Source organism: Amia ocellicauda, chromosome 6 (genome assembly GCF_036373705.1).
Source record: "Amia ocellicauda isolate fAmiCal2 chromosome 6, fAmiCal2.hap1, whole genome shotgun sequence".
In the NCBI taxonomy this organism is placed as follows: domain Eukaryota; kingdom Metazoa; phylum Chordata; class Actinopteri; order Amiiformes; family Amiidae; genus Amia; species Amia ocellicauda.
In genome coordinates this window covers 37,444,105-37,471,990 of record NC_089855.1, presented here as the reverse complement: position 1 = coordinate 37,471,990, position 27,886 = coordinate 37,444,105, and the positions used below count along the sequence as shown (strand labels likewise).

Below are 27,886 nucleotides of genomic sequence, written 5' to 3'. Positions count from 1 at the left end.
ATATAATATTTATATTCTATTCCTTCCATTCTATTTGGTTTTCAGGTGCTTTTTAAACCAATTGCAGAGTGATTTGTTTGATTGACTTCAGTGTTTTCCATCGAGTACAAGGACCGGCCCAATGAGGGCATACGTAGGCGGAGCTAGTGTGTAGAAATAGCTACCAAGTATTCTGTCTCAGTCACTTTCAGTTACTTGCAAGGAAGCAAGGAGCCAGCATGTACGGAGCTGCTGTTATCTAGCACTGCACAGACAAGCGATCCTTCGTTATTGTATGTTGTCGACTAAAGACTGTTATATGAAGTTTAAAAGATCATTTCTTTAATGGATTAAATAGAAGTGTTTTACTCCGGGAAACCTATGCATTTGGATTGATTATCCTACTTTGCGATACTGGACAAACCGGGGATATATCGTGAAGATTATAAAAAAGGACATCTGCAGTAATCCGGTCGTCTGTTCTTTGCGTGATTACATGTATACGTCGGATCGTTAAGGGGAATTAACACCGTATGCTCTCGAAAGGACTTCGGTACATCGCTTTTGCATTTTGAATGAGGTGGATCTGTCCTGTATTTATGATCACGGCACCTTTGCAAACGTGAGCGTTACCACTGGGACTGACTGAAAAAAAATCATTTGGTGGATTTTTTATTTTTTCTGTCGAGGATCAGGAATACAGATTTTTGATTTTTCATTATTATTATTATTATTATTATTATTATTATTATTATTATTAAGCAGGATCACCGTCACGGGCGTGCAGGGTTTGCAGACTGGGGCTGATCGACCATGACAGCAATAATGAGGGACTCGGTTTGGAAATACTATTTTGGAGTTTTGGTAATTGTGTGCAAGGTGGTTTTGTCCCGTTCGGCGATTTTGGAATCCATCTACTGGAACACAACAAATTCCAAGTAAGGCAAATATATTTATATATGTATATATAATGAACTCATGTTCCACTTAAATTAAGCTTGTGTCCTAAATTTGACATGAACGCGAAAAACTAAGGAGGATGTTTACCTAACTTGTTTTACATGTATGTAATTATCTGTAGTGTATACTCTTAAATAAGGGCACATATGTATGGAAATGCTTAGCTTTTCTTGGCAGTACATTTTAGACGCTTTTCGTTCATGTAGTGTAACCCGTCGGCATGACAGTTAAACAATCCAGGGCTTGTCGAAGGGGATTATTTATAAATACTTTGTTTATTTGTGTAAATGTCTAGCACATAATACAAAATATCTGACCACAGGGCCACTGTGCTTTTAACACTCTCATGAATGCTGTGAGCCGCTCCATCAGTCTGGGCATTTGGCGCACTGATTACTATCCGATTTTACTGTGCGAACTGGGTATAGCAGGCTAACAATAGGTAATATTTATATTAAGACACATTTACACATCTTGGTATTTGACTTAAACCACAGTTTGCACATTTAAACAATCAATATTTAAACTACTTTCTTTCTTTAAATGTAGGCTATATACATGCCGATATATGGATTTGAAACGTTGTGTATTATTATTATTAGTATGATTATTATTATTGCAGTACACCACCCTTCACCGTAGTTTTATCTAACAAAATAATGATCGCCTATGTCAGTCTTAGGCCAGTAGTAGGCTGTAGATAAAGTTTCAGAGGTAAGGATTATTTTCTTAGTTTTTAGTCACTCTACTTTTATTATTACTGGTAATTTACCTTTCAAATCTAATTCTCTTCTCAATTGGTCTGTGTATAGCCTGTATACCATGGTTTCTACGGTTCACGGGTTAATCACAAGTGTTTATTCGCGCGTGCTGACTATACATTTGACCTTTATCTCCGTAAGTTCAAATTGTGTAAACATCAGCTACTGCTAACAGAGCTTTGGATTTTTGTAATAACCTCCATCACAATATCCCACATGTGTCAAATTCTAAACCATATGACTCTTTTCGGGGTGAACTGGCGAATCGAGGGCGACGCAGGATACCCTTGTGATACATTTCGTAGCGCCCGAAACTCGGACTCGCACAGTATTGATTGTTTAGTGACTCAATGTCAGTGTCTGTATGACTAAGCGTTCAACATTATACTCGACCGCAACCAGTTTTAACACTGCATATTACAGGAGGCCTATAGTAATACTATGGGAGGACACAAAGCGTAGCTTGTGTGACAGCTCTTGTAAAAAGGGAATATACAAAATAATAATCCTAAATACGGCTACGTTTAATATTTATATTGAGGACGTAGTAAGTCTTAATGTCTTTTGTACACTTTCAAGTGTTTGGATGAAGGTTACAGGCCCAATGGGAATGTAATACAATTGTTTTTGTATAGGTTTTATGTAAATTGCCTGTATAGAGAACTGTTTTATAATACAATTGCTTCTATATTGATACAGAGTTTCTGCCTAACACTGTACGGGTTGCTTTTGTTTATTTCGGGTCATTCAAAAAGACTACGTTGTTTGGTAGAATGCTGTAAAGGGATTTTCGGAAATATCAGAAAGCATTGTCATTGGCATAAAAAAAGATTAGGATTTAAAATGCATTCGCTAAAAGAATTTTGCGGGGTGTATACATCTGGATGTGTGAATTTGAGAAACTGTGTGATGAGGAGGGAAAGGCGTTCAGCATATGATGTGATGTTCCTTGCTATAGATAAGTTTGCACCTTGCAGACCTTGCGGAGAGATGAGACCGATGGCAAATGCAAGTCTCCAGTTTACTTCCTTTCCCGGTAAAGAATTGTTTTATACCTCTCGTCCACACGGTACTTTTTACATATTCCTTGGTACATTTGTTGAAGTTTTAGTTAACCATAATATAATTGTAGCACTCGTCAGTTTTACTGCTTGTCACACATCCGCTATATTCACGGTTGTTTTTCACTCAATGGTCTACCAAGCGTTCCCAAATCACCCTGATTTAATAATCTTTTTGGTCCAAGTCGTTTCTTAATTCCGTTTTCATGTCTTCAATAATTTCGCATTGGAGTGGAATTGAGACCGTCCCACGGGAAAGTAGAACTTTTTAAAATGCAAGTGTTACGCATGTAATCTTACAACAAGAATATGCTTTGTAAAATATAATTACATTAATAGTTTAATAACAAGAGAGACATCCACACCATCACGTTTAAATCTAATTGTGTGTCGGGTAGGTAGTAGCTGCAGTCTCTGTGGATGCCCTAGTCGGCTATATATAGTGGAGTCCATTTCATTAGACACGTCGTATTGTTTGGTATCCAAAAGCACATTCGATGTTCGCTGAATAGCCTCTTGAACTATAGCCTATAGTTTGGTTGCATTTCTGTTAATTTTGTTATCACTACTGATAATGCAGAGAACAACAAAAAGCACCCAGTAGCCTACAATGTTAGTGCTCCCACAAACGCATTCCTAGCATTGTGTCGTGATGAAATACTAAAGACGACAGGGCAGTCATTGTTTTGAGAACCTGTTGAAACGAAGATAAATAATAATACTGATGAAAAATCCAGTTCGTGGAATGTCATGACGGCTGTGATTATCCACGGAGAGAACACGATTAGTAATCATTCGCTTGTTCAACAGGCTTTTTTGCCGCCACCATGGTCACTCTCATTTTGTAAGAAAATTTTACATTTAAATTAAAAACCCTTTGGGAACATGGCATAGAATACTTTATTATTTTAATCAAATTGCTGAGCTTTATTATTATTTATTATTAAGTGAATACCCACTTTTTACAATGGTAAGTGTAATCATGGATCGTTTTAGAACTTCAGAAGTCCACTCCATATATTACACTGAACGCCTGCAGACTTAATTTCTGGAATTTGTGCGTTGCTGTCTAAACTAAACAACATATTTACCAATTTATTTTAATGTTATTAAAACACGGCTTATTTCTTAAGACTAATTTGATTTATATACCGAAGAGGTAGATTAATTGTCTAAGTGAAAGGTTGCTTTCCACAAATAAGAATATAGAAAGATGTATTAACATTATTGATATTTCAGTTCTATTTTTTTAAATGTATAGGAACTAGGAGGTCCATTTAAAAAATAAGTACATTATCTAATTTATTAGTGTAATTTAAGTACAGTATTTGAAAAGAGCTGAAAATGTAAGGCAAAATGTGAAAAACTGCAATAGAAAAGCCCCCGTGGTTCCTTTGTTTAAACTAGGGCCGAATGGACAAAGACTAAAGGGACTCAATCTATTGTGCGTGAAAGCAAATTTAAACCACAGGCATAGCTTCCTTGTCTGTCAGTTTAATGCTCATTGTAAATTCTCTTTACTTAACAGATGTGTGAACTCCATAAAGATTGCCCTGGTAATCCATTTTGTAGTTCAGAATAAAAAACAAAGCATGCCTGCTTTACAGAATTTGCTTTTTTAAAAGTAAATCAACCCCCAACCCTAGTTAATAAGGAGATTACATTGCAGACTAGTTCTTTGTAGATGTGATGCAAATTAAGGACAGCACATAAAGACACAGATCCAACATGAATGAAATACAGCTCAAAAAAGGCCTAGAGGAAATAGATGGCGTAATCAGATTGTTTTGCAATGAAACCCCCATTTTCTATCTTTCAGTGGCGGGGGGAGTTAAATCCACCCATTTTATACAATGTACGGAAAGGTAAAAGAGTGCTTCCATGGCAACATATAGAATAAGTTCATGTTCAAGATGGCATATTGGTGAAAAGGGCTTGCCCGAGGTTGTTGTGTATTATGTGGGAACAGACCAAAACTCAAAAGCCAGGATTAGTCTGTGAAAGGCCTGGCTGTGGTTTGGGGTAGGATGACAGCAGAGAAAAGACTCTCAGTTCTTGCTCACTGGTACTGGGTAACATGGCAAAGGTGGATTTCATTTGCTGCTTTTATTACGGTTCTATATGATTAAATCTCCATATTGGGCCAATTGTTAGCTGAACATTTTTTTCTCTTCTTTCTATCCCTGTTGTCAACCCTCCCATGTCTCACCACCCCCCATTTTAAACTTCTGGCCTAGCAGTAGCTATTCACCAGGATTAGGCGCACTTTCAGATTTTTCTTTCATCTGTTTGTGCCGCAGACAGAGACATGCTTAGAAAGGACAGAGCATGGGGGACCTGCAAGAAGAAGGTGATCTGAAAAGAAAACAAAGTTCTTTTGACTCCACCATCTCTCTCTAAAACTTGCCTTTTAATTTTGTTCTCAGATTTTGATCCTTACCTCTCATTTCTCTGTTTTGGAACATAAAGGTTAAAATAAAAAGAGGGTACTCTGCCCATCTTGCTTCTTTTGGGTTTTAGCTGTTAATTGACACAAAGAATGTCATCTGGATGTTTCTTGAAATAACTAGTCCACTTCATTTGCACGACTGGGTGGCTTTTCCTGGACCATCACAACTCTGTATACAAAATACAAAAGTATAGTCTATTTTCTGCACCCAATTTTAATATCTATTTGAGATGTCTATTTCATCTTGTTCTTTATTCAGTTTTTCAGTGTTTCATAAACGGATCTTAAATTCAATTGCAAACCTTCTTGTTTCAAGTACAGTTTCAAGACCTTGAGAAATATGAATATTTCCACACTGTTTAAATTCCAATTTTTTTGCAACTTGTCATAAAGCTTTGACAAGGCGCTACTGGCAGTTGCTGCTGCCTGTTTTAAACAGAGGTGGAACAAAAGCAGCTTGATGTTAAGTTCAGTATCCCAGGGAATCTGTGTCCTACAGGTGCTTACCGAGAGGAATGAGTGACATGAAAGGAGGAAAAGAGCCACTTGAACAGAGACTATTTCAAAATGCTTCATTCTCCTTTGATGTGGGATTTCTGTTTTCCAAGACTTGGGGGCATGGTCATGTGTCTCTACAATGCAGAAGTTAAGCATTTTTTGGAAAAAAGGTCTTGCTATATTTGTGTGCCTTGTATTGTTCTATTTATTTTATTATGCCTAATGTTTAATCCTACAAAACATTGCCAGTATCAAAAGTATAAACTTCAAGTTTACACGGTGCCCCTGATAAGATCTTCTGCTTTGACAAAACTTAAAGATGATGACTACGCTACCTTATTTTGCCCTTTTCAGTATCTTGTTTTCCATCTGTTATTGTTCTTGGAGAAAATAAGCTTAATTCCTGTGATTGTATTCTCCTGTGGCAACCTTTTTTTGTAATCACTAGGCAGCTTACATCCAAGCACCTTACATTCTACATTTGACAATGATTGCTAATAGCCTATTCAAGCAAGTATTTGCTTGTTAATGGGGAACATAGCATGATAAACATGCATCAGGCTCTGTGCCTTCATCAGCCTTTCAAATGCAGACTGGTGTATATTTATGGAGGGGGGAATGATAAAAGGGGATGTGAATAACTGTGGGTCTGTACTTTTTGTTTGAACAAGGGTTAAAGTGATTACAGGCAAAAAGAAGACCAGGCTTTGTTTGTTCCTGGTTATCAAATATGTACCTTCCAATTGTACCTGTTATTTTACTGCTAAAGTTTAAGGAATGTAATTAATCTCACCCCAGATCATGACCGTGCTACCTCAGTTTTTTAGTTTATTTTGTAGCGATACCAGCATGGTACTAAGACTAGATTGCTCACCTTTTCCATCTTAGCTATTTATACACATCATCTCTGTTTTTTCCCTTGAGATAAATTTATAGTCCGTGTAGTAAGAAAAATCTAAATGTGGAAACTGGGAAAAGTAATTATTGGGGAAAATGTCCTTTTTAAATTAAATTTCAAGAAAGACTTTTCTATAGAAATATGCTAAATTTCTGTAATAAACTGAAAATCTCATTCAGTATATATTTTGCAAAATCCCCTGCAAATATTTTTTTAGATGCAGCTGCCCGAGATGTAGTCTATAAGTTTGTAATCTTTTTGGCATTGCAAGTAGGTGCTTTACTCATTCTCTGATGTGGACCCATTTTACTTGCCCATGCATTTAACATTTCTATTCCTTTTACCATTTTAAATTAACTTTGTGTTCACAATTTCAGTCATCATTATAATTAAATTATTATTACCATGCTAGTTTGGGGAAATAAATTCCAGGAGTTTTAGTCACAATGGTTTGATTTCTTGTGCACAATAACTCAAAATTATATTTATAATATAAACATAAATACATACCTACATGCATACATTCTCCACTTTTAAAAGCAAGAATGATAGGGTTGAAAAAGACATGCAAGATTAACTTTAAGGGGATCCACTTATGTTGTAAGTCGCCCTGGATAAGGGCGTCTGCCAAGAAATAAAAATAAATAAATAAATAATAATAATAATAATCCAGAATATTTAGTTGCAGGGTTCCAATTGGTAAGGGTAGGATCAAAATGGGATCTGCTTTTCACCAATAGCTGTGAACGTTTCTGTTTGCCCACAGAATTTTCACAATAAGCCCCATCTGCCTCTATGCTTTCTGTGGCTCTGAAGAGGTAAAGCAAAAAAGCTACAAAGCTGTATTGTTGTACACTAATTTTATGGGTTCCAATAGCGATAGAAGTGTGGATATCAAATTCTTTGTGTCATAACTTGAGCCTGCCATCTGTTTAACTCATAACCACTAGACCTCAGCTTTCATAGGATTTTGTACCCTTCTGTTTGTGTGTCACTCACACAAAGCCCTTTGTTGGCAGTTTGCTTAATGCCATCTTCAAATAAAATTAATACTTTATCTCAAAGATGTAGTTTCTTAAATTCTGTGACTTCCTTAAACTGAGAATAGAAATGCAACAATATCTGCACATATTAGCTATTACAATGACGTAATACTTGTATTTTGTATTAACTGTATATTTTCCAAATTACTTGCGTAATTGTAAACTTGTAATTTTATTATGTTTTGATCAGTAGTGTATTATTTGCACTTTTGTAATGCTCATATTTTTAAGATGCCCTGGATAAGGGCATCTTCAAATAAATAAATAATAATAACAAGAAAAACACACTACAAAAATAGTAATTGCTATTTATGTTATCTGTCTAAAAAAATGGTTATATAAATGTATAAATGTTTTTATTCTGAGTGGGAATAGGGAGAACCAAATCTTAGAGGCAGATATTTTTAATGAGGTTCCTTCACCTTTTTCTTAACACCTCATGTGTAACATACAACTTCTGAATGGTTTGTCTGAGCTTGACTACAAGTACATTGATGCTCTTGATTTTTTTTTTTAATGTAAGATTTGCTCTGGAGATTAAATCTCCATGCAAACTATCGTAAACTCAACCTCTTTTATTGTCCCAGAACAGTACTTCCTTTTCATTTACAATCTCCTCTTTAACACTGATCGCTATAGCAGATGGCTGTCAGCTTTCATTAAACTTTAAAGGCCGTGAAAGAATGGCATTCCCTTTCAACTTGCAGTGGCCTTTACCAAACTTTGTAATGATAGGTAAATCTTTAAGAACACCTTGATTTTTTTTTTTTTTTTCTCTCTCTTCGGTTACGACTAGTTTTATAGCATAACATTTCCTGACATAAGACAAGATGTTCTATTTGTAATTTTGATGATGATGATTACATTGTAGGCTACTTAATTACACTTAAGTCATTTATCTTGTTTTGGGGAAGGAGAACTTTGCCATGGAATTAGGAAAACAAAGGGCTGTGGTGCCTAACATTTTCTTTTAGAATTAATTGAAATACTGTGTGCATATAACTACTTCAAATATGATGCATCACATTTATAAGGATGATTTTTTGTCTTCCACCATCACCAAACTTGACAACAAATATAAATTAAAAAAATATTTAAGAACTCTGCCTTGTACAGACCAGCTCAGGGTAAAATTGGGTATTGTTGCTTAGATTGATGTCATAGGTCAAAAGCTTGGCTCTTTGCCAAAATGGTCTATAGCAAAAAAAAAAAAAAAAAAGGCAAGTACACAAACAAACCAATGGAAAATGTCTAAATATTTTATATAATATTCTTGTGAGTAGGTGGACCTGTCCCATGTTTACATAAAGCTGCAGGCAGTGAAATATATTTTTACAGCACGCACTAAATATGTCTGTTTTTGAAAGAGCAAGTGAGTGTGTGTAGTGAATGGTATGTTTTTGAAAGCAGATATTTGAGATTTAAAATGATGTTCCCAAATAGGACCTAATGCCTAATCTGAAATGAGAGTTTTGTTCTGGTATTAAAATGTTATAAATTGATCGTATGGTGCTTGATGTCTAACCAAGATAAGATGTGTAATGGTTTAGTTGCTGTTTAGTTTGCTGTAAGTCCTTTAGTGAAATGTTTTTTCCACAAAAGGAAAAAACAAAAACGCAACAAATGGCTTAGGGCAGGGCTTCCCAACCTTTTCCATTCCAAGGCCCACTTGGATCAACATCATAAATCTTTGAGGCCCACTACCCACAAAATCCATTCAAAACCTCATTTTTAAATACATTTAAATACATTAAAACATTTGCATAATTTGTACAAGCACATGGTTTATATATAGGTAGGCTATTAACTTGCATGAAACATGTTAACCTCCCAGTAAAAGCACTTTACTCTTAATAAACTGTATGAGTGGTGATGTATGCATGTTATCTTTAATTTGTATTTTATTCAATAGAGAAGATAGTGTCAGAAATAATTAATTGGTATTAAAACTGTGTAAAACCCTTGATGAATAAACCACAGTGTTCAGTAACATTAAAAAAAGACAACTATACTGAAAGTAGTAAATACGAAAGACACTGGAACACAGTAACCTTAATAGTTGGGTTAACTAAAGAAAAAGAGTCCCTTCTACAGTTTGTGTCAACATTATATAATAATAATAATAATAATAATAATAATAATAATAATGGATAAATTGCAATAAACTTAGTACGGAGCTGCTTACTTACTAACCACGGGACCATCTCCAGTTAGTGTCCTGCTTTCAGTTCGATGCAATTGACCCATTAATCCTAATAAATTATGCATACTAATTTAAATTTACATCGATTAAATGATCCCGGAGATTGGTAGTTCCTCCGTGATATACCACTTTTCAGTTGTACAGCTTACATTCAACTTGTTGGGTGTCTTTTGTGCATTTAGCAAAAAATCCCAAACAGCAGATGTTTTTCGAGACATTTGTTTAGTTTTTTTATGTTTGCATTATATTGCACAACACTTTGCACGATGGCTGATAAAGAAAAAATAATGCAGAATAACACAGAGTGGTCCACATGCATGCTGATAGTTTGGGGATAGTACTCTTTCAGAAGAAAAAAATATTTAAATTATCAGTGTAATCATACATTTTCAAAATACATTGTTTAAATTGAATCTGGTCCAATACCTGCTGACACAACGTTTTTTTAACTTTGTTATATTCCACAACTTTTATTTAAGTAATGGGCGTTATACAAATCAAATGTTTTAATGTAGATAGACTACAAGTGACATCTGAAGTCAATGGGTGTATTTGAAACCGCATACTACCCATACTATACATACTACATACCAACATTTCAGTAATGCATAATGTAGTAGTATGCGGTTTCAAATACAGACAATTTCTATCAACAAGAGAAAAAAAAAGGGTGTGATTGTCAGGTGACAAACCTTCAAAACCTCCGAAGGTCTGGAGAACGAACCTTCCAAGACAGGCCTAATTATTATATTTGTTTTTTAACAAAAAATGTATTCCTATTTTAAAAGCATTTACAAATATATGTTTGCCGGCAGTACCTCTACAGCCCACAGGTTGGGAATCACTGGCTTTGGGGATTTTATGGTTTCCTCTGTATGTGATACGTTTTATCAAATTAAAGCATGCCACTATCTAAGTGGCTCGAGTATGGAGCTACATAGAAAAAACATAAATACTGACGTTAAAGATTTGATAGTTTCAGGGGGAAAAGGCAATTGGTTTCTGTTCACCAACTAGCTTCTGTGTAGGATGAACAAGACTTTCTTCAGGATAATGGAAATATGAATCTGAGTTGTCCTCTCTATCTCTCTCTATCTCTCTCTATCTCATGACACCTGCCTATCCGTGTGGTAAAGTGTCCATACTATTTAAAAGCTAAGTTGAACAGTAGCCTCTTCTTAAAATTACACAATTGCCTTAGATATATGCAAACTTGGTAGCCTATTTAACTTAAGTTCACCTCCATGGAAAGTTTTCAGCCACTTGTAAGATTATTATTATTTGTATTTCTTGGCAGATGCCCTTATCCAGGGCGACTTACAACATAAGTGCAAAAATTCATAGAAGTACAAGGCATCAATCATTACAAATTCAACTTAGCTAAAACATAGCAATTCAAAATAATACATTTTACAAATTCCAATTCCAATTTACACAAGTACAGTAAGAGAGTTCCTACATCCTGGACGGTGAAAGCTAAGTGCTGTCAAGATGTAGGGTTACAGACTAGGGCTACGGGAAAGGGAGCAAGGAGGAAAACAATCAAGAACGCGAGGAGCATAATAAGCTGAAGTGCTATCTAGCAGGGATAGAGATGTTTTACATGACTAATTCAAATAATATTAGGTGTTTCACAATACTTGTCCATGTTAAGACAAATATAAAATGATTAGCAACTCTTTGTTTTCCACTAAATAAGTTAAAACATGCTTTTAATGTTTGGATAAGCAATATTGTGACAGTAAAGTTGCTCACCTCTTCCTGGTTTAACTTTTTTTTTTCTCTTTATTTTTTCCCCCATCCTAGATTCATCCCTGGTCAAGGATTGGTTTTATATCCACAGATTGGAGACAAGATGGATATTGTTTGCCCGAAAGTAGACTCTGGCTCAGGGGAACAGGCTGAGTTATACAAACTATACATGGTCCCAAAAGAACAGGTGGAAAAATGTACCATCACCAAAGCAGACACCCCTTTACTGAACTGCGTCAAACCAGACCAAGATGTCAAATTTACCCTCAAATTTCAAGAATTTAGCCCCAATCTGTGGGGCCTGGAATTTTTACGAAATCGGGATTATTTCATTATATGTAAGTATGTTTCTAATTGACATTCAATTTTGATCTTAGATTAAAAATTTAAAATAAAATACATTGTGCCATGTCTACTGTGCTCCCCTCTTTGATTACATTTTTTGGCTGTTTCTCAGTCTTGTGGGCACAACCATCTGTGTCTTTATGCACGATTGCACCTTTCCAATGACTGACTTGTTACACCACAATTACATCCATGTTTGTTTAGTGTACAGAATTAGCTGGCATGATGCACAAAACACTACAATGACAGGTTAGACACAAATTCAAAATAGTATAATCATTGTGTGTGTAGGGGGGACAACAGGAAAAGTATGATATTCAGGACTTATTTTCTTTGGGGTGGGGTTAAGGTTTATTACAAAACCTGTGCTACTTGAATGCATACAACAATATCTGTACAAAAAAAATGAAAAGTGTTCACACAACCTGTTCTTGTATAATGCAGATTCTTATTTAGGTAATTAATGCCAATTCTTAGGGGAAATGCTTTGAAATTCTGCTGTTGACCATACCAGCGACAACCTGATTAATGCCCCAGGCTTTGGGAAGTTGTACAAATAACTTACTATTAAGGGTTCCTGTTTCTTGCAAAAAACATTCCTATACCTGAAAAGAGCGACTGGCTGATGCTAGATTTATATATTTGGTTTCATATGCATTTATTGGCATTCCCATTTTGTGTCATCTGGTCAAACCTGACATAAACATATCAGTGAAGAAGCTACTTTCTTTAAATGCCATATTGCTTCAAAAGTATACAAAATGACACTGTACTGACATAATATTACAAATACAAACAAAACAAATGGAAAACAAAATTAACTTTTTGATAATTCAATAATACAATTTAATTTCATTATAGCTTGTGGTATCGAGTAATTTTCTGTAAAGTTCATGCCACGCCAAAAAAAAGTGTAAAGCAAAAACACTATGCTGACCACCTCAAAAAATCCAACCGTAAAGTAACATGACAAGATGTATACTGTTTTTTGTTTTTTTTTAAACCCCACTCACAAATTCCACATTTAAATAAGCATTGCTTTTAAAGCTTCTCTTAAAAATGCCACATCTTAAGAAATGCAATGTTTTCCTAATACACCCTAAAAACAAAGTATGGAAAGAATTAGAATTCAAACCAAACGAAACTGATCTTAAATAATAATTAACTAGGTCTATTACCCATTTATAATTTATTAAAACATTTTTTTTTTAAGAATCTTTTCAAAGGAGTAGTCCGCTGATATATCTTTCTGGTACTTTACTGCAGTTTTTAACTCTCCTCCCAATATCGCTTATTGTCATGTACAGACTTCTAACAATTTTATGATGGGATTTAAAAAAATTGAAACCTCTGATACAATTTGATAGAGTTCCTTAAATTACAAGCTTAACACAAAGACCTGCCTTCCACTATTTTCAATTTGCACCCACCCAAGGGATGTTTAAAAGAACTCATAGTTTAATGGGGCTCATTCGGGTTATAATGAGCATGTTACAAAGTGACATAACCCCTCAGTAAAAGTAGTACAGTGTTAAGCCTCCCACAGTGGGAGACCCGGTCTTGTGGCATAGCGGGCTTAACACTGTGCTGTGTAGCTGTGCTGCAGCTGCTGTGGTGCGGAACGCTTAGAGGGGTGCCAGTGGTGCACGGTTTTAATCCCGGGTGGGGAGCTCCAACCTGCATCAGCTACAGTAGCACATCTAGGAGTGTAGTGGTTTAAAAAAACAACACATAGCCATGTTGTGTAAGACTATATTGATAACTGACTCATTGGTGTACATGTGTGATATCAAGTCCTGGTGAGTAATCACATTGACAAGTTCTGAATTAATAGTACATTTAAGATGCATACTAACTCTTTACATTCTGTCACATACATTTTACCATGTTTTACATTTTCTGTGGAGAAGTTATTTCCCCCCTACCTCAAAACAAATGAATTGTAATATAAATAAATCCACAACAAAAAAAGTTAACTTTTAAAGTAGGAAACCATCCCCAACTCAAATGCCAAAAATAGAAATCCAGTGTTATATTTGTGAATTATTCTAATTAGATTTCTTTAGAAATACTAATATATAACCGGGTCATTAAACACACTGCTTCATTGTTTGTATAATTTAAAAATAACTCTCTATTTTTGTTTAAGAAATTGTTTTTTTGTGGTCTGAAAGGATTTTATGAAATCTGGATAATCAATTGTGATTAGCCCATTTTGTTTTTATTGAGCAGTACAATCTCTAATTAAGAATTTTCCATGTCTTATTCTCAATTATAGCTGTTTTCTCCTCCCACACAGATGGAATTGTACAATTAAATAAATTAGCACTTTTTTTAAGTTAAAAAATCTGTAAATGTATATTGGGCTGGGGTTGGGAAAATTCCCTGTTTTACTAAGCAGTTAACAGGTATCAGAGATTACTTAAAAAAAAAAAAAATCTTATGGTGACTTTTGCCCTTTTAAAGAGTAAACCCTGAAATGCAGCAAACTGGATTATTACTGATAGTTGCTGTTTTAGCTGTGGGACTTGGCCTGTTTAGTTACCTTGCAGAGCCTGGGGCATACAAGACATTTAATGCAGTCATGGTCCACTTGGGACTCAGGGCCTGCCTGACACTGGGTTTGTGAGAATACACATTTTCTAAATAATGGTTTTTCTACTCATTGAGACAGACAGTTTATCTTATTGGAAGCTGGTGCTAGCACATTCAAAGTATTAGCAAGTGTTGACGAGGGAGCCAAGGGGGTTATGGTTGTTTTTGTGTGTGGTTTTTTTCCTCATTTCTGTGGTTAGTTGGAAGTGCATTGTATGTAGGAAGCAATCCTAGGCTAAAGGGCAGGTAAATAGTTTAGTTTTCTATCGTTGTCCCTTTGTTTCTCTCAGCTGAATACATCCCTTCTTATCTATATTTAATGTGACACAAAATTGTTATATTCCTAGCCTTGTCATTCCTTAAAGTCCTTTTGGTTTCCAAACTGAAATAAGTGTGGCCTAATTAAGTGTTGCCTCCATGTAGTGGAGGAAAGATGGTTATGTGATCTAAAGGGCATTTTGTCATTCTTAACAAGTCGACTTGAGCTGGAGCTGGAGATGAAGGTATTCTGTTATTGAGTCAAACATGTGGAAAATTGCTCATTGTCCCCAAAGAGAACTTTGACCCCCACCCCCTGCGTTCCCCTTTTTCCACACAAGCAGAGAAAGGCAGCACAAGATTTTCTTCCTTTTTTTTGTCACTTGATTCAAGAAATATTGTACCACATTTTCTCATTCTCCAGTGTTATATTCCGAGCTGTCAAAGTGGATTACATCAAACCAGCATTGAAATCAAAGTAGCCAATGGATGAACACTTGCCATAATATTTGTTACGCTTCGCGTCCACTTACAGGCAATTACTAGGGTTCTTAATATCATTGCCGTCTTCAACTGTGTTAGACTCTGTTTATGAAGATTGAAGATTGTTTTGCAGCCGACAATCTTTGCTGCTGTTATTTGCATACTAATTTGTTAATTTTTACATGCAGCATTTTAGAATAGTCATGTCTGAAGAAGTGAAACCTGCTGTAATGATGGCTAAACCAAAGTAAACCATGAACGAAGGTGTTTTTTTGTTTGGTTTTTTTGTCAGCACGTAATTGGGAACTTGACAAATCTATAATCTGTTTAGCTTTTCATTCCTTGTTATTTTGCTTATGTTTGCTTTGTTAGTGCTCATAATATTTGATCTCTGAAAAGACTTGATTTGGAGCAGAAGCACTAGTTGCTGTGGCCAACTTCTGCCAGATGTTTCTGCGCCTTGCATATCACATTCTTGGTGGTTCTTGAAAGGAGTTCTAGGATTTAAAAAAAAAGTAATTACCCCACCCCCCAGATATTAAGACTACAATTATGTAGTTTCAAGGCATTATTCTTTCTCTTATGTTATGTCCCCCTTTTTAGGCTATTGTAATGAGGAGACAAAAGAGAAAAAATAAAACAAAACAAAAAACTCCACAGTAAATTAAACATTGTCCAATGCATGTGTGACAAAATGCAATCCCTTCTGTATGCCATTCAATTGCAGAAAGGGGATTATGAGATGCAGAGCTCCCAGAAAGGCCCCAATTGCCAAAATTCTTCTTGACAAAAACATCCATTGGACAATTGTATTCCGTTTTAACTAGGACCAACCAGTTTAATTTTATTTTGCATTTCGGTTGTTAAAACAATAACATTATTTTAATGGCTTTGTAAGAAGGTGGTGGTGGTGGTTGAGGGGGGGGATCTTAAATCTCTCTTTTTGGCAGTGCAAGAAATTTAGGTTAGTTGTGAACAAATTTATTTTCTCATTGTTAGGTATGGTGTGTCTGATGAGCAGAGGCTTAGTCTACTTCTCCTATGAGGAGCTTATGTCCTGAGCATTATTCCTTTTTGTCTGCTCTAGAGGTAAAAGAACAACATTGGCAAAATGCTCTGTAGCCTCTGTTTGGTGTATTCAATTTATACAATTGCATACCAGAGTCAAAGATAGATAGATAGATAGATATAGATTTTAATTAAAATATGTTTTAGTATTTTGTTCATTAGGATTAAGAACAATATAACGTACAAGCTTATAAGGAGCTTTTGACTGTTTTTGTTGGTTCATCCCACCTATTTTCTAAAAGCTAGAATGCAACGGAGAGTTGGGCTCACCGGAACTAATATAGTGAATCGACAGTTTTTTTTTTTTTTTTTTTTTTTTCACGCATATCTATTTGAAGGACCATGGTAGAAAGATGTTTTTTTTTTTTTTTTTTTTTTTTTTTTTTAAGAGGTTTAAAACTGATTCCAGGGAAGCACCTGCTTTTAATTCTCTTCCGGTTAATGAAAAGCCTTCAGTGGGGATGAGGTCGCTGCCTACATTCAGTCGCTTGTCTTTCTTCCTAATCGCCATGAATAAAGGCCAATATGCAGGCACCAATCCAGCATCTTAACTCCCCATCTGATTAAATCTGTGTTACTGACCTGATAGGCCACAAGTCGCACAAGAACACACTGCAGTATTGCCTCTGGGGATGCAGTTATAACAACCATCAAATGAAGACTTATTAAAAATGATAGCTCCTTCTCTTGGATCAACCAGCAAATCTTCAGAAGAGACCCTTACATTTCCATTTTTGTGTGTTTTTCTGACACAACACTGTTTAATATATTTCATATTAGCAAGGAACAATCCCCTAAACTGGCATCTGCTAGTGGGTGGAAAAATAAACATTACTTTTTTTTTTTTTTTTGGTAATGCACTTTTATTTAAGAGGCTCTAAAATATTAATGGCCGTCTGATTACCTCACTTTGTAGAACAAGGCAATTTTAAACATTCTTTTATCAAGCTACTGTAAGTGAAAAGTTATGGCTTCCATCACTCTGAGAAGTCATAAAAAATGGGGGGTGGGGGGAAATCTATTGTACTCTAGTGTCTAGTAGAATTTAATGGCTAATAAGCTGTCGAAAAATTTAGTACTTCAGCCAAGATGTTAATTTCCAGTGGCTTTAATTTTTTTTTAAGTTTTTTTTTCTCCTTTCTTTTTCTTTGTAGAGCTTGTTCCACAGTTTGAGAAATGTAGTGGCAATTATAAAAAAAATAATCCATCAAAGCTAACTGACTAATGGGGGTTGGGGAGGGGGGAGCAGAAAAGCCATTCTGCTGGTGCTTTAAATTATTTACTGTTGAATATTTTGAAAAGGCCGGATGTTACACCCAGTCAGTGCTTTGTAACATGAATTTGTAGAATGCACAAAATTGTAATGCTTTCTTTTACTTTCCACTAGCCAAACTGCCTAGTGCATTTGAATAATACTCTTAGAGCCTAGTAATGGGAAATATTTTCAAAAGTTAAAAGTTCACCTAAAAGTGGTGAGAGGTGTGGGGGTTGGATAAAGTGGATGGATGCTGGTATCAGTAGTTCTTGCAGCTGTATTCAGTAAAGAAAATTTGACAATTGTTTGTGGTTAAATATGGCACATTGAGCTTCAACAAGATCTATTTTCTCCTTTTCTTCTACAAGCAGACTCCAGATAATTTTTTTTTAACTCTTCCCAGGTACCAGATTTTGAAAATAATAATTATAATGTTTTAACACCTAAAATTGCTTTAAAATGTAAATATGATTAAAGAAATACAAAAAATGAACCAAAATGTTTTTCCATTAACCCTTAATGCTCCCAAGTACTACATATCCATGTTCAGTAAAAGATAAAAAATACAAAATAACTTTTTTTTGTTTGAACAAAGAAAACCATGCAAATGTAATATAAATAGCTTTTTAGTTTACAATATTAGACTTTATAATAAATAACCAACTTTTGTAATATTAAAAGCAATACACTAATGTAAACATATTTAATGAGACACTGAAACAAAAATATAAATGTGCAATACACTGGAATACATATGAAAATAAATAACACACTGAAACACAAATACAAATAATACACTGAAATGCTATAATAAACAATGAACAATTATCAACTAAAACTCAGTCACCATCAAAACCTGTGCCATCACTGGCTTGCTCTCTGCCATTTATTGAAATGTTCAATACAATATGCTTGGAAGACTGTGATGGATCTAGCTGTCACAGACGCTGCTTCATTGGGTTCTATTCAGCACTGTTTTCTGAATGTATCTCGTCACAGCTCTGAATAGCTTTTGCTAAAATGACAAGTAAACAAGTAACTACAAGCAAACAAGTGCAACTAACAATAACACTAGTGATAATATAAAAATCTATTTATATACTTGTAAAAGGTGAATGGATTGTTGCAATAGACATAAGACTTCTAGATGCGAACAGGTACAGTGGAAGTTCTAAACGACATGTGATATTTGTATAAATACGTTGCACCCTCCCCGGCTTTCAATACAAATTGTACGAGTACTGCCTTAGGGAATGAAACCTGAAACACTGGACTGAGAAGCCGCTAATAGCATAGAATAAGAATCTTGACGTACACAGATGGTACTGTGTGAGGGTTTTTATTTGACGTACCTGCATACATCATGGTGTTTAAATTGTTAAAGGAGTTTAGATAAGGTCTTGGTATGGCACCTCCTTATTCTAAAAGTACTGCTTAAATTATACTTTGAACTTATTTTATGGATATATTCTGATTTGATCAATAAGGTTGTTCTGAAGTTTTAGTTTTTTCTCTTCCCTTTTTTAACGGTTTTACATAAATATCTATATGAATTGTTTGTAATGCATCAAGTAGACTTTGTAGATAAATGTTGTTATAATTTTATGAATCCTTTCACAGCAATATGTATACAACCATCCACCCATCCATTCTACTACAGGATGAGACCTTCCCATATGGGATTGTTCCCCATAATTTGCCATGCTGGCAAAATGGGTTAGTGAGTAACACACACAAAACTACAGGGCAATTGAGAGTAGCCAATCAATATTAGCAGCATTTGTCTCTGGGATGTGGGAGGAAACTGGAGCACCCGAAAATAAGTCATTGAAGACAGGGAGAGAGAACATGTAGGCAAACAAGCAAGGTTCAAATCAAACCTGGGTCCCAGTAGCTGTGAGGAGTAGCCGACATTATGTATGTTCACTCCCTGTTTTAACTTGTATCAATCATGCTCCAAATAAATATGTGTACCAGTGTGTAGTGAACCTCCTTGTTTTTCAAACCCACATAGTACAGGTTACCCTGCTACACAGAATTTGGGGATCATTTCCAAATAGCTGTAAGAAGTTTTTCAGGCATTTATTTTGCATAATGCACTAAATGTAGTCCAATTAATGAATATCCCCCCTCCCCACTTTTCTTTATTTCTGTTTTCCTAATGCACATTTTTCTTCTCATTTCCACAGCTACTTCAAATGGAACAATGGAAGGTCTAGAAAATCAAGAAGGGGGAGTGTGCCACACAAAATCTATGAAGATCATAATGAAAGTCGGACAAGGTAATCATTTTCTACAACACTGGTCTTTTCCAGGCTTTTGTTAAATTGCAATTGTATTCCCTCAGAATTTTGTAGCTTAAAGAATTTTCTGCACCCATATTGTTATTTACTACAATAGTTATCATAATATAATTTATCCATCTATGTAATTTGTGTAATATTGAAGCAATGTTAGTAATCAGTTACTTTATACTCTTCCCAAAACAACACCATGGTTCCTGTTAAACTTGATTTTGCAGGCAGCTATCAAGAACATCTTTATGGAAGTGGGCCCTGGTTGCGTTTTTACTGCAGGCTCCCGGAGACGCTGTCAACTTGCTTTATGAAATTGAAATGTCATATGGACAGGTTTCCTGTTGTTTTTGCAGATGGCCCAGCCTTGTAGACATGTGAAATAGCCACCATATTAGCATACTTGTGTTAGGAAGGCAAAAACAAACAAGAGCCTGTCAACCTTGGGTTAACATCATGATATTGTGCTGGTGACAACATGCATTTGCTAATGCCTTTATTTCAAGTTATAAAGCAGCTCAGGTTTTTGATGGAGTCTTTCCTCTGAATGCTTTTTGTGTTTTTCTAAAAATGAAATGTTTTTGTTTTCACTAGATCCTAATGATCCCATATCACCAAAAGATATTCCAACAAGAACTCCACCAAAGCAGCCTGAGAGTGTTGGAAAGGACACCAAAAGTAAAGAAAACAACATTGTTGAAGACAAGCCAGGTAATAGTCCATACTATACATTATTGTTACCATTATTGTTATTGCTATCATCCAAGCAGCTCGGTGTTAGCCTGACTTTTATTGTTTTCTGATCACTCCATGGAGAATGGAGACATCAACACTTGCTTTATTCACAGGCTAAGTGCAATTTAATTAATTATATAACATTCATATATGAGAAACAATGTGCAAATTTACATTGCCCAGAAATTATGGTGATAGTAGAAAACCACAGGAAGCTATTGGAAGCACTTGGTAAATGGTGCTCCTTGTTTTATATTGAAACCCATAATGCACAGCTGAAAACCACACATTTAATCTTTTATCATAGTCATGTACAGTACTGTGCAAACATTTTAGGCAGGTGTGAAAAAATGCTGTAAAGTAAGAATGCAAAGTGAGTGAACAGAAGAAAAATCTACATCAAATCCATATTTGGTGTGACCACCCTTTGCCTTCAAAACAGCAACAATTCTTCTAGGTACACTTGCACACAGTCAGGGATTTTGTAGGCATATAATCAGGTGTATGATTAAACAATTATACCAATTAGGTGCTAATGATCATCAATTCAATATGTAGGTTGAAACACAATCATTAACTGAAACAGAAACAGCTGTGTAGGAGGAAAAAAACTGGGTGAGGAACAGCCAAATTTAGCTAACAAGGTGAGGTTGCTGAAGACAGTTTACTGTCAAAAGTCATACACCATGGCAAGACTGAGCACAGCAACAAGACACAAGGTAGTTATACTGCATCAGCAAGGTCTCTCCCAGGCAGAAATTTCAAGGCAGACAGGGGTTTTCAGATTTGCTGTCCAAGCTCTTTTGCAGAAGCACAAAGAAACGGGTAACGCTGAGGACCATAGACGCAGTGGTCGGCCAAGGAAACATACTGCAGCAGATAAAAGACATATCATGCTTACTTCCCTTCGCAATCAGAAGATGTCCAGCAGTGCCATCAGCTCAGAATTGGCAGAAAACAGTGGGACCCTGGTACACCCATCTACTGTCTGGAGAAGTCTGGTCAGAAGTGGCCTTCATGGAAGACTTGCTCAGAATTGGCAGAAAACAGTGGGACCCTGGTACACCCATCTACTATCTGGAGAAGTGTGGTCAGAAGTGGCCGTCATGGAAGACTTGCGGCCAAAAAGCCATACCTCCGACATGGCAACAAGACCAAGCGACTCAACTATGCACAAAAACACAGGAACTGGGGTGCAGAAAAATGGCAGCAGGTGCTCTGGACTGATGAGTCAAAATTTGAAATATTTGGCTGTAGCAGAAGACACTTTGTTTGCCGAAGGGCTGGAGAGTGGTACACAACTGAGTGTCTGCAGGCAACAGTGAAGCATGGTGGAGGGTTCTTGCAAGTTTGGGGCTGCACTTCTGCAAATGGATTTGGTCAGAATTAATGGTCTCCTCAATGTTGAGAAGTACAGGCAGATACTTATCCATCATACAATACCATCAGGGAGGCATCTGATTGGCCCCAAATTTATTCTGTAGCATGACAATGACCCCAAACATACAGCGAAAGTCATTAAGAACTATCTTCAGCGTAAAGAAGAACAAGGAGTCCTGGAACTGATGGTATGGCCCCCACAGAGCCCTGATCTCAACATCATCGAGTCTGTCTGGGATTACATGAAGAGAGAGTAGCAACTGAGGCTGCCTAAATCCACAGAAGAACTGTGGTTAGTTCTCCAAGATGTTTGAGTCAACCTACCTGCTGAGTTCCTTCAAAAACTGTGTGCAAGTGTACCTAGAAGAATTGATGCTGTTTTGAAGGCAAAGGGTGGTCACACCAAATATTTATTTGATGTAGTTTTTTCTTCTGTTCACTCACTTTGCATTTTATTAATTGATAAATATAATCTATTAACATGTCTATTTTTGAAAGCATTCTTACTTTACAGCATTTTTTCACACCTGCCTAAAACTTTTGCACAGTACTGTATTTGAGAATGTTCTGGTAAAACAGGCAGTTAGTGTTTAAAGCACAAAGGCTTTTGGGGGGGGGGTTATTTTTTTTGCTTTTTTAAGAAAAAAGGTGACTTTCATCTGTAATACAAATCAATGACTGAAACACAAATTAATCTACCTCTTAATTTCTATTTTTATTTTTTATTTTATTTAAATGTTGAATTCTTCTGACAATGGCTGTGCATTTGCTAGCATGCTGGTAAATCTATTTTGGCATCTTTCTCGCAGACATCAGCATTTTTTTTTTTTCTCTTATCCAAGCGAGAGCATATGGGGATCAAAGTCATGTGAGTGAAGTGTCTGCAGCAGCATATCCCTACAGTAATTGTATAAACTAACATAAAGTGGGAAGCTGCTAATCCATCCTTTTGACAGCTGAAAGCTTCAACATGAGGTTTCCTTAAATTTCTGTGTAACATAATCTAAAAGGAAAAAGGTCCTTCACTGCTGTGCAGATCTTAAGAGCTGAGAATTTCCTGCAAGCAAAACATAATAAAAAGGCTGACGCAGTCAAAGGGAAGGTTTTATGCTATTTTTATTTATTTTATCAGAAAATTTTTGGTTTTGAGAATTTAGGCCTAATAAATTTTGCTTTTGGGTGCAGAGAGCAGCTTGGGCTTTTAGAAATATTTAGCTAAGCATGATCTTTTGTTTGAACTGGCATTATTTGTACATATTTCTTCCCCCAAGCTTCCCCAAGTTTCCCCCATCTGGAAATCATAGCCACTTCTATGGATGTTTAAAAACAAGAAGCAAGCATAAAAGCTGTTCTTATAATCACCTGCTTCTGCCTCTTTAATGGATGAAAGGGAAAGCAATACCCTTGCTTTAGGAAAATGTATTTATCTACAGTGGCTCTCAAAAGTATTCACCCCCCTCGGACTTTTCCACATTTCATTGTTTTACAACATTGAATCAGAATGGATTTAATCAAGTGTTTTTGCCACTGATCAACACAGAAAATGTGTGTAATGTCGAAGTGAAAAATATGATCTGCAAATTGTTCTAAATTACAAATACAAAACAGAAAATATTGAATGCATAAGTAATCACCCCCTTTGCTATGACCTGATTGAGCTGTGGTGAAACCAATTGTCTTTAGAAGTCACATAATTACTTAAATTGAGTCCACTTCTGGGCAATTAAGGTGTGTCACATAATTTCAGGTTAAATACACCTGTCTCTAGGAGGTCCCACAGTTGGTTAGTACAATTCCTAACAAAAACTACATCATGAAGACGAAGGAACATTTAGTGCAAATCCGGAATAAGATTCTTCAAAAGCACCAATCGGGTAGGATATAAGAACATTTCCAAGGCATTGAATATCCCCCAGAGCACAGTGAAGTCCATTATTAAGAAATGGAGAGAATATGGCACAACTGTGAATCTGCCTAGATCAGGCTGTCCTCAAAAACTGAGTATCCAGGTGAGAAGTACACTAGTCAGGGAGGCCACCTAGAGGCCTATGGCAACTCTTGTGGATAGAGTTGAAAATTGCTGTTCACCAAAGGTCCCCATCCAACTTGATGGAGCTTGAGCAATTTTGCAAAGACTCATGGCTGTAATTGCTGCCAAAGGTGCCTCTACCAAATATTGACTGAAGGGGTTATTACTTATGCATTCAATTATTTTCTGTTTGGTATTTGTAATTAATTTAGAGCAATTTGCAGATTATATTTTTCACTTTGACATTATGGGCATTTTCTGTGTTGATCAGTGGCAAAAACTCCTGAATTTTAAATCCATTCTGATCTCATGTTGTAACACAATGAAATGTGGAAAAGTCCAAGGGGGGTGAATACATTTGAGACCCACTGTATGTATGGAGAGAGTGAGAGATGCAACCAAATACCTCCCAAATAACATAACTGGTTTGTCAGCAGTCACAAATTGGTGTTTGACATAGAGGCAGCCACTCATGTCTGCTTGTTCTGAGGATGATGGATGTGTTTACACTAAAGGTGCATCAAAACCAGTTATCGGTTGAGAGGTGGGGTCATAATGTCTTCTAGTTTTCATCCCATAGGAGTCTCAAAAGTGATTTAATTACACTAATAGTTTACTTAATTTAATTACTTGAACCCCATTGCCAAGTTTTAGTGTGGGGAATAGAAGCCCATAAAGCCTGCTGGAAAGCAACCCTACAATGTCTGACTCCTTTTTTTAATTTCCTCCAGATTTGAGGACAGGCCACAACAATGATGAGGGGGGACAGTCGTCAAGCATCATCGGCTCAGAGGTGGCGCTGTTTGCGGGGATCGCTTCAGGCTGTGTCATCTTCATCATCATCATCATCATGCTGGTGGTGCTCCTGCTGAAATACCGAAGGAGACACCGGAAACACTCACCCCAGCACACGGCCACCCTCTCACTCAGCACCTTAGCCACGCCGAAACGTGGCGGCAACAACAATGGCTCTGAACCCAGCGACATCATCATCCCGCTCAGGACTGCGGACAGCGTTTTCTGCCCCCATTATGAAAAAGTCAGTGGGGACTACGGGCATCCGGTGTATATAGTCCAAGAGATGCCACCACAGAGCCCAGCGAACATTTATTACAAAGTCTGAGCAATCATTGGGGTGGAAAGAAGAAAAACAAAAAGTGAATAGTTGTCATTTTGTTTGACATTTTTATTTTGTTAAGTTTGTTTTTTAGAGGATTATTCTTATTACAGCAGTTATGGAGAACTACTAGTCAGCTGCTTTTCTGGTGGGCTCTTGGCAGCTCCTGTTGTGCACTATTGACTGGCTTAAATGGTGAGAAACTCCATGGAGAGTGAGAAAGTAAGAGAGAAGAGCAACCACCTTCTGTGAATTCTTCAGTAATGGGGATTCATAGGTTCAAGGAAACTGGAGGATTGGCTAAAACAAACTCACTCCAATGGTTTTGGTCTTTGGTTCTACACCAGAGACATTCTGAGGAATATAAGCAAAAAGATTGACATCAACACGGCTCTATGCACTCCTGTGTTTAACCCTAGGATATCACTCAAATTTATTTTAGTTTTAATTTTAAATTTAGTCTGATTTGCTCATTGTCTGCCACTGTTATTCCTACTACTTTTAATGTAGGCTGTTATCTTCATCTTATTTTATTGTTTTTGTTCCATTTCCCTGCCAGTATTGTTCATGCAAATTAGAAAATTTGGAAACAATCAATTTCTTTGCGTAGCATCATTCCTGTTATGCACATAGCCACACTGAGGTGGAGGTCAGGCTTAAATAGAAGTCGGAGAGGCTAGCAAATTAACTAGTCGTTAACAGGTCAAAACGAGTTTGCAAAAATGTCTGCCTTCTCAAGTGATCAGCTGTTGAAATGAAGCATGAGATTGGTGAAAGTAGCACTTTGTTTTTTGGTACCAGGCAATCCAAGCAACAGTGACAGGGACAATATGGGAATGGCAGAAAGTGGAAGCTGCCATAAGACTTAAAAAATGATTGTCTAACAGCACATCACTCCAGTGCCCCCCTCTTCAAACAGGGTGGAATGCTGAAGTGTGAACGAAGGAGGCTAGCAGGAGGCTGCCCGATAGAATTCTCACTGGCTTCACATTGGCATTGGCAGGTATAATTGTAGGTACAGGCAATAAGAATAAAACCTGCCTTACTGCCATTTAAATAACCCTAGTCTACTTTGGCGAGTTCCTGAAGCAGACTTAGGTACTGACTGTTCTGTGAACACTTATACAGTGCTGGTGCTGTATGTTTCACAGCAGTTTGATGGTGCTCTGTTCAACTTGTAAAGCACAGGAATCACTTGCAAAATATTTTAGTTTTTTTTACAGATGAAAAAGCTGTAAATTTAAGGGACGATAAAGATTTATTTATGATAGATGTATAGAGCACAGGACTTATGGGGTATGAGAAATTAATAATATATTCCAGTCAGTAAATGCACATTATGCAAGCTAGGTTATTTTTTGAAAATCCCATTTTCTTTTTCCTTCTTTATTAAAAAGTCTAAGCTGCCTTTTTTAAGGGGGGTGGGGAGGGGGTGGGGGGGTGGACAATTGCCATTGGAGGATAATGTAATTCTGATCCAAAAAATAACTGTGTAAATGCACAAAAATGAATATTTCATTACAGGTGGTTGGAAGTGAGAAGCCTAGATAAAAGGACAGGTCACTATACTATAAACCAAACAATGATAGAATGGTCATGCATTTCGTTTTTATTTTTGTATATCACATTATCTGGTCCCCCCTTTTTCCCTGCTCTTCAGCAAGACAAATTGCTATTTGATGTGTTTCATACAGTTTGAACTCTGCATACAGTAAAATGCTTGTATTTTAAAGTAGTTGCTTTACTATGGTAAAACGCAAGCATTCTCGCTTGGGAACTGTGATTCCAGATAATTCTCCAAAGCTTTCATAAAAATTGTAATGTCACAGGATTTTGGTTTTAGTGTTAAATAATTACATACAATGATAATACACTGCCCAAGAAGAACATCCTAGCATGTTCAATTTGTGTCTCTGTAAAAGGCTGCCATGGCTACAAATATGCAATTTTATTTTTTACCTGTACATCCATGGAAAGTGTTCTTAAACCACTGATAATTATATACAACAACAAGGTTATGTGAATCTGCTGTTAGTGTAATTATTTTCCTAGACAAGTTCCTAATGTAACATTATTTGACTGTGTCATGGTTATGAGGTAAACTGTGAAAATAATGAAATGAAAAGGAAGCAACCTGGAAGAAACTGAAATGTCTTCTTGGTTGATGTAAGACTGGTGCAGAATATGACAATCTTATTAACTAGTTTCTTTAAACCTGGAGAGAGTTAAGACTTCAGGATTATTACTGTAAATGCCTTGCTTGTATGGTCAGCCCTAGTCACCCGACTTTGAAATTTGCACCGTACATTTAGTAGTAAAAGATATTGTACATATGTTAACGTTTGTATTGTATATGGAAACTGGGTTGTTACGATAGCCTTATTCACCTTTGTAGAAAATTAAAAAAATATATGAAAAAGTACACAGCAAAACATAATTTTTGGTAACCAGCTTGTGTAAATATTGAAATGTTTTTATAAACTCTTAAGATGTTTTGTATAAAATTTGAATTTTTTGCAATGTATTTTAGCTATAGCTTGTTGAAAAGCAGTGTCATCCCCTTCCCCTTTGCACTGTTTAAAAAAACATAAACAATTGGTTAAAATGAAAAAAGTTGCCATATTGATTGCTGAATATTTGTGCCATAAGTGTGTTCCATGAATATTTATTTATTTTTATTTTTTATTTTTATTTTTTGTTTGTTTTTTTGTCCAGTTTGTAAG

General features: G+C 36.1%; 1 protein-coding gene across 1 annotated transcript; it reads left to right on the top strand.

Moving 5' to 3' along the window:
* Positions 1-205: 205 nt before the first annotated feature.
* On the top strand, positions 206-26,584 carry efnb2a (ephrin-B2a). Its single transcript, XM_066707063.1, has 5 exons — positions 206-917; positions 11,659-11,942; positions 19,798-19,890; positions 20,497-20,613; positions 24,778-26,584. Exons 1-5 carry the CDS (start codon positions 793-795, stop codon positions 25,167-25,169), a joined length of 1,011 nt encoding a protein of 336 aa, XP_066563160.1. The 5' UTR covers positions 206-792; the 3' UTR covers positions 25,170-26,584.
* The last annotated feature ends 1,302 nt before the right edge of the window (positions 26,585-27,886 follow it).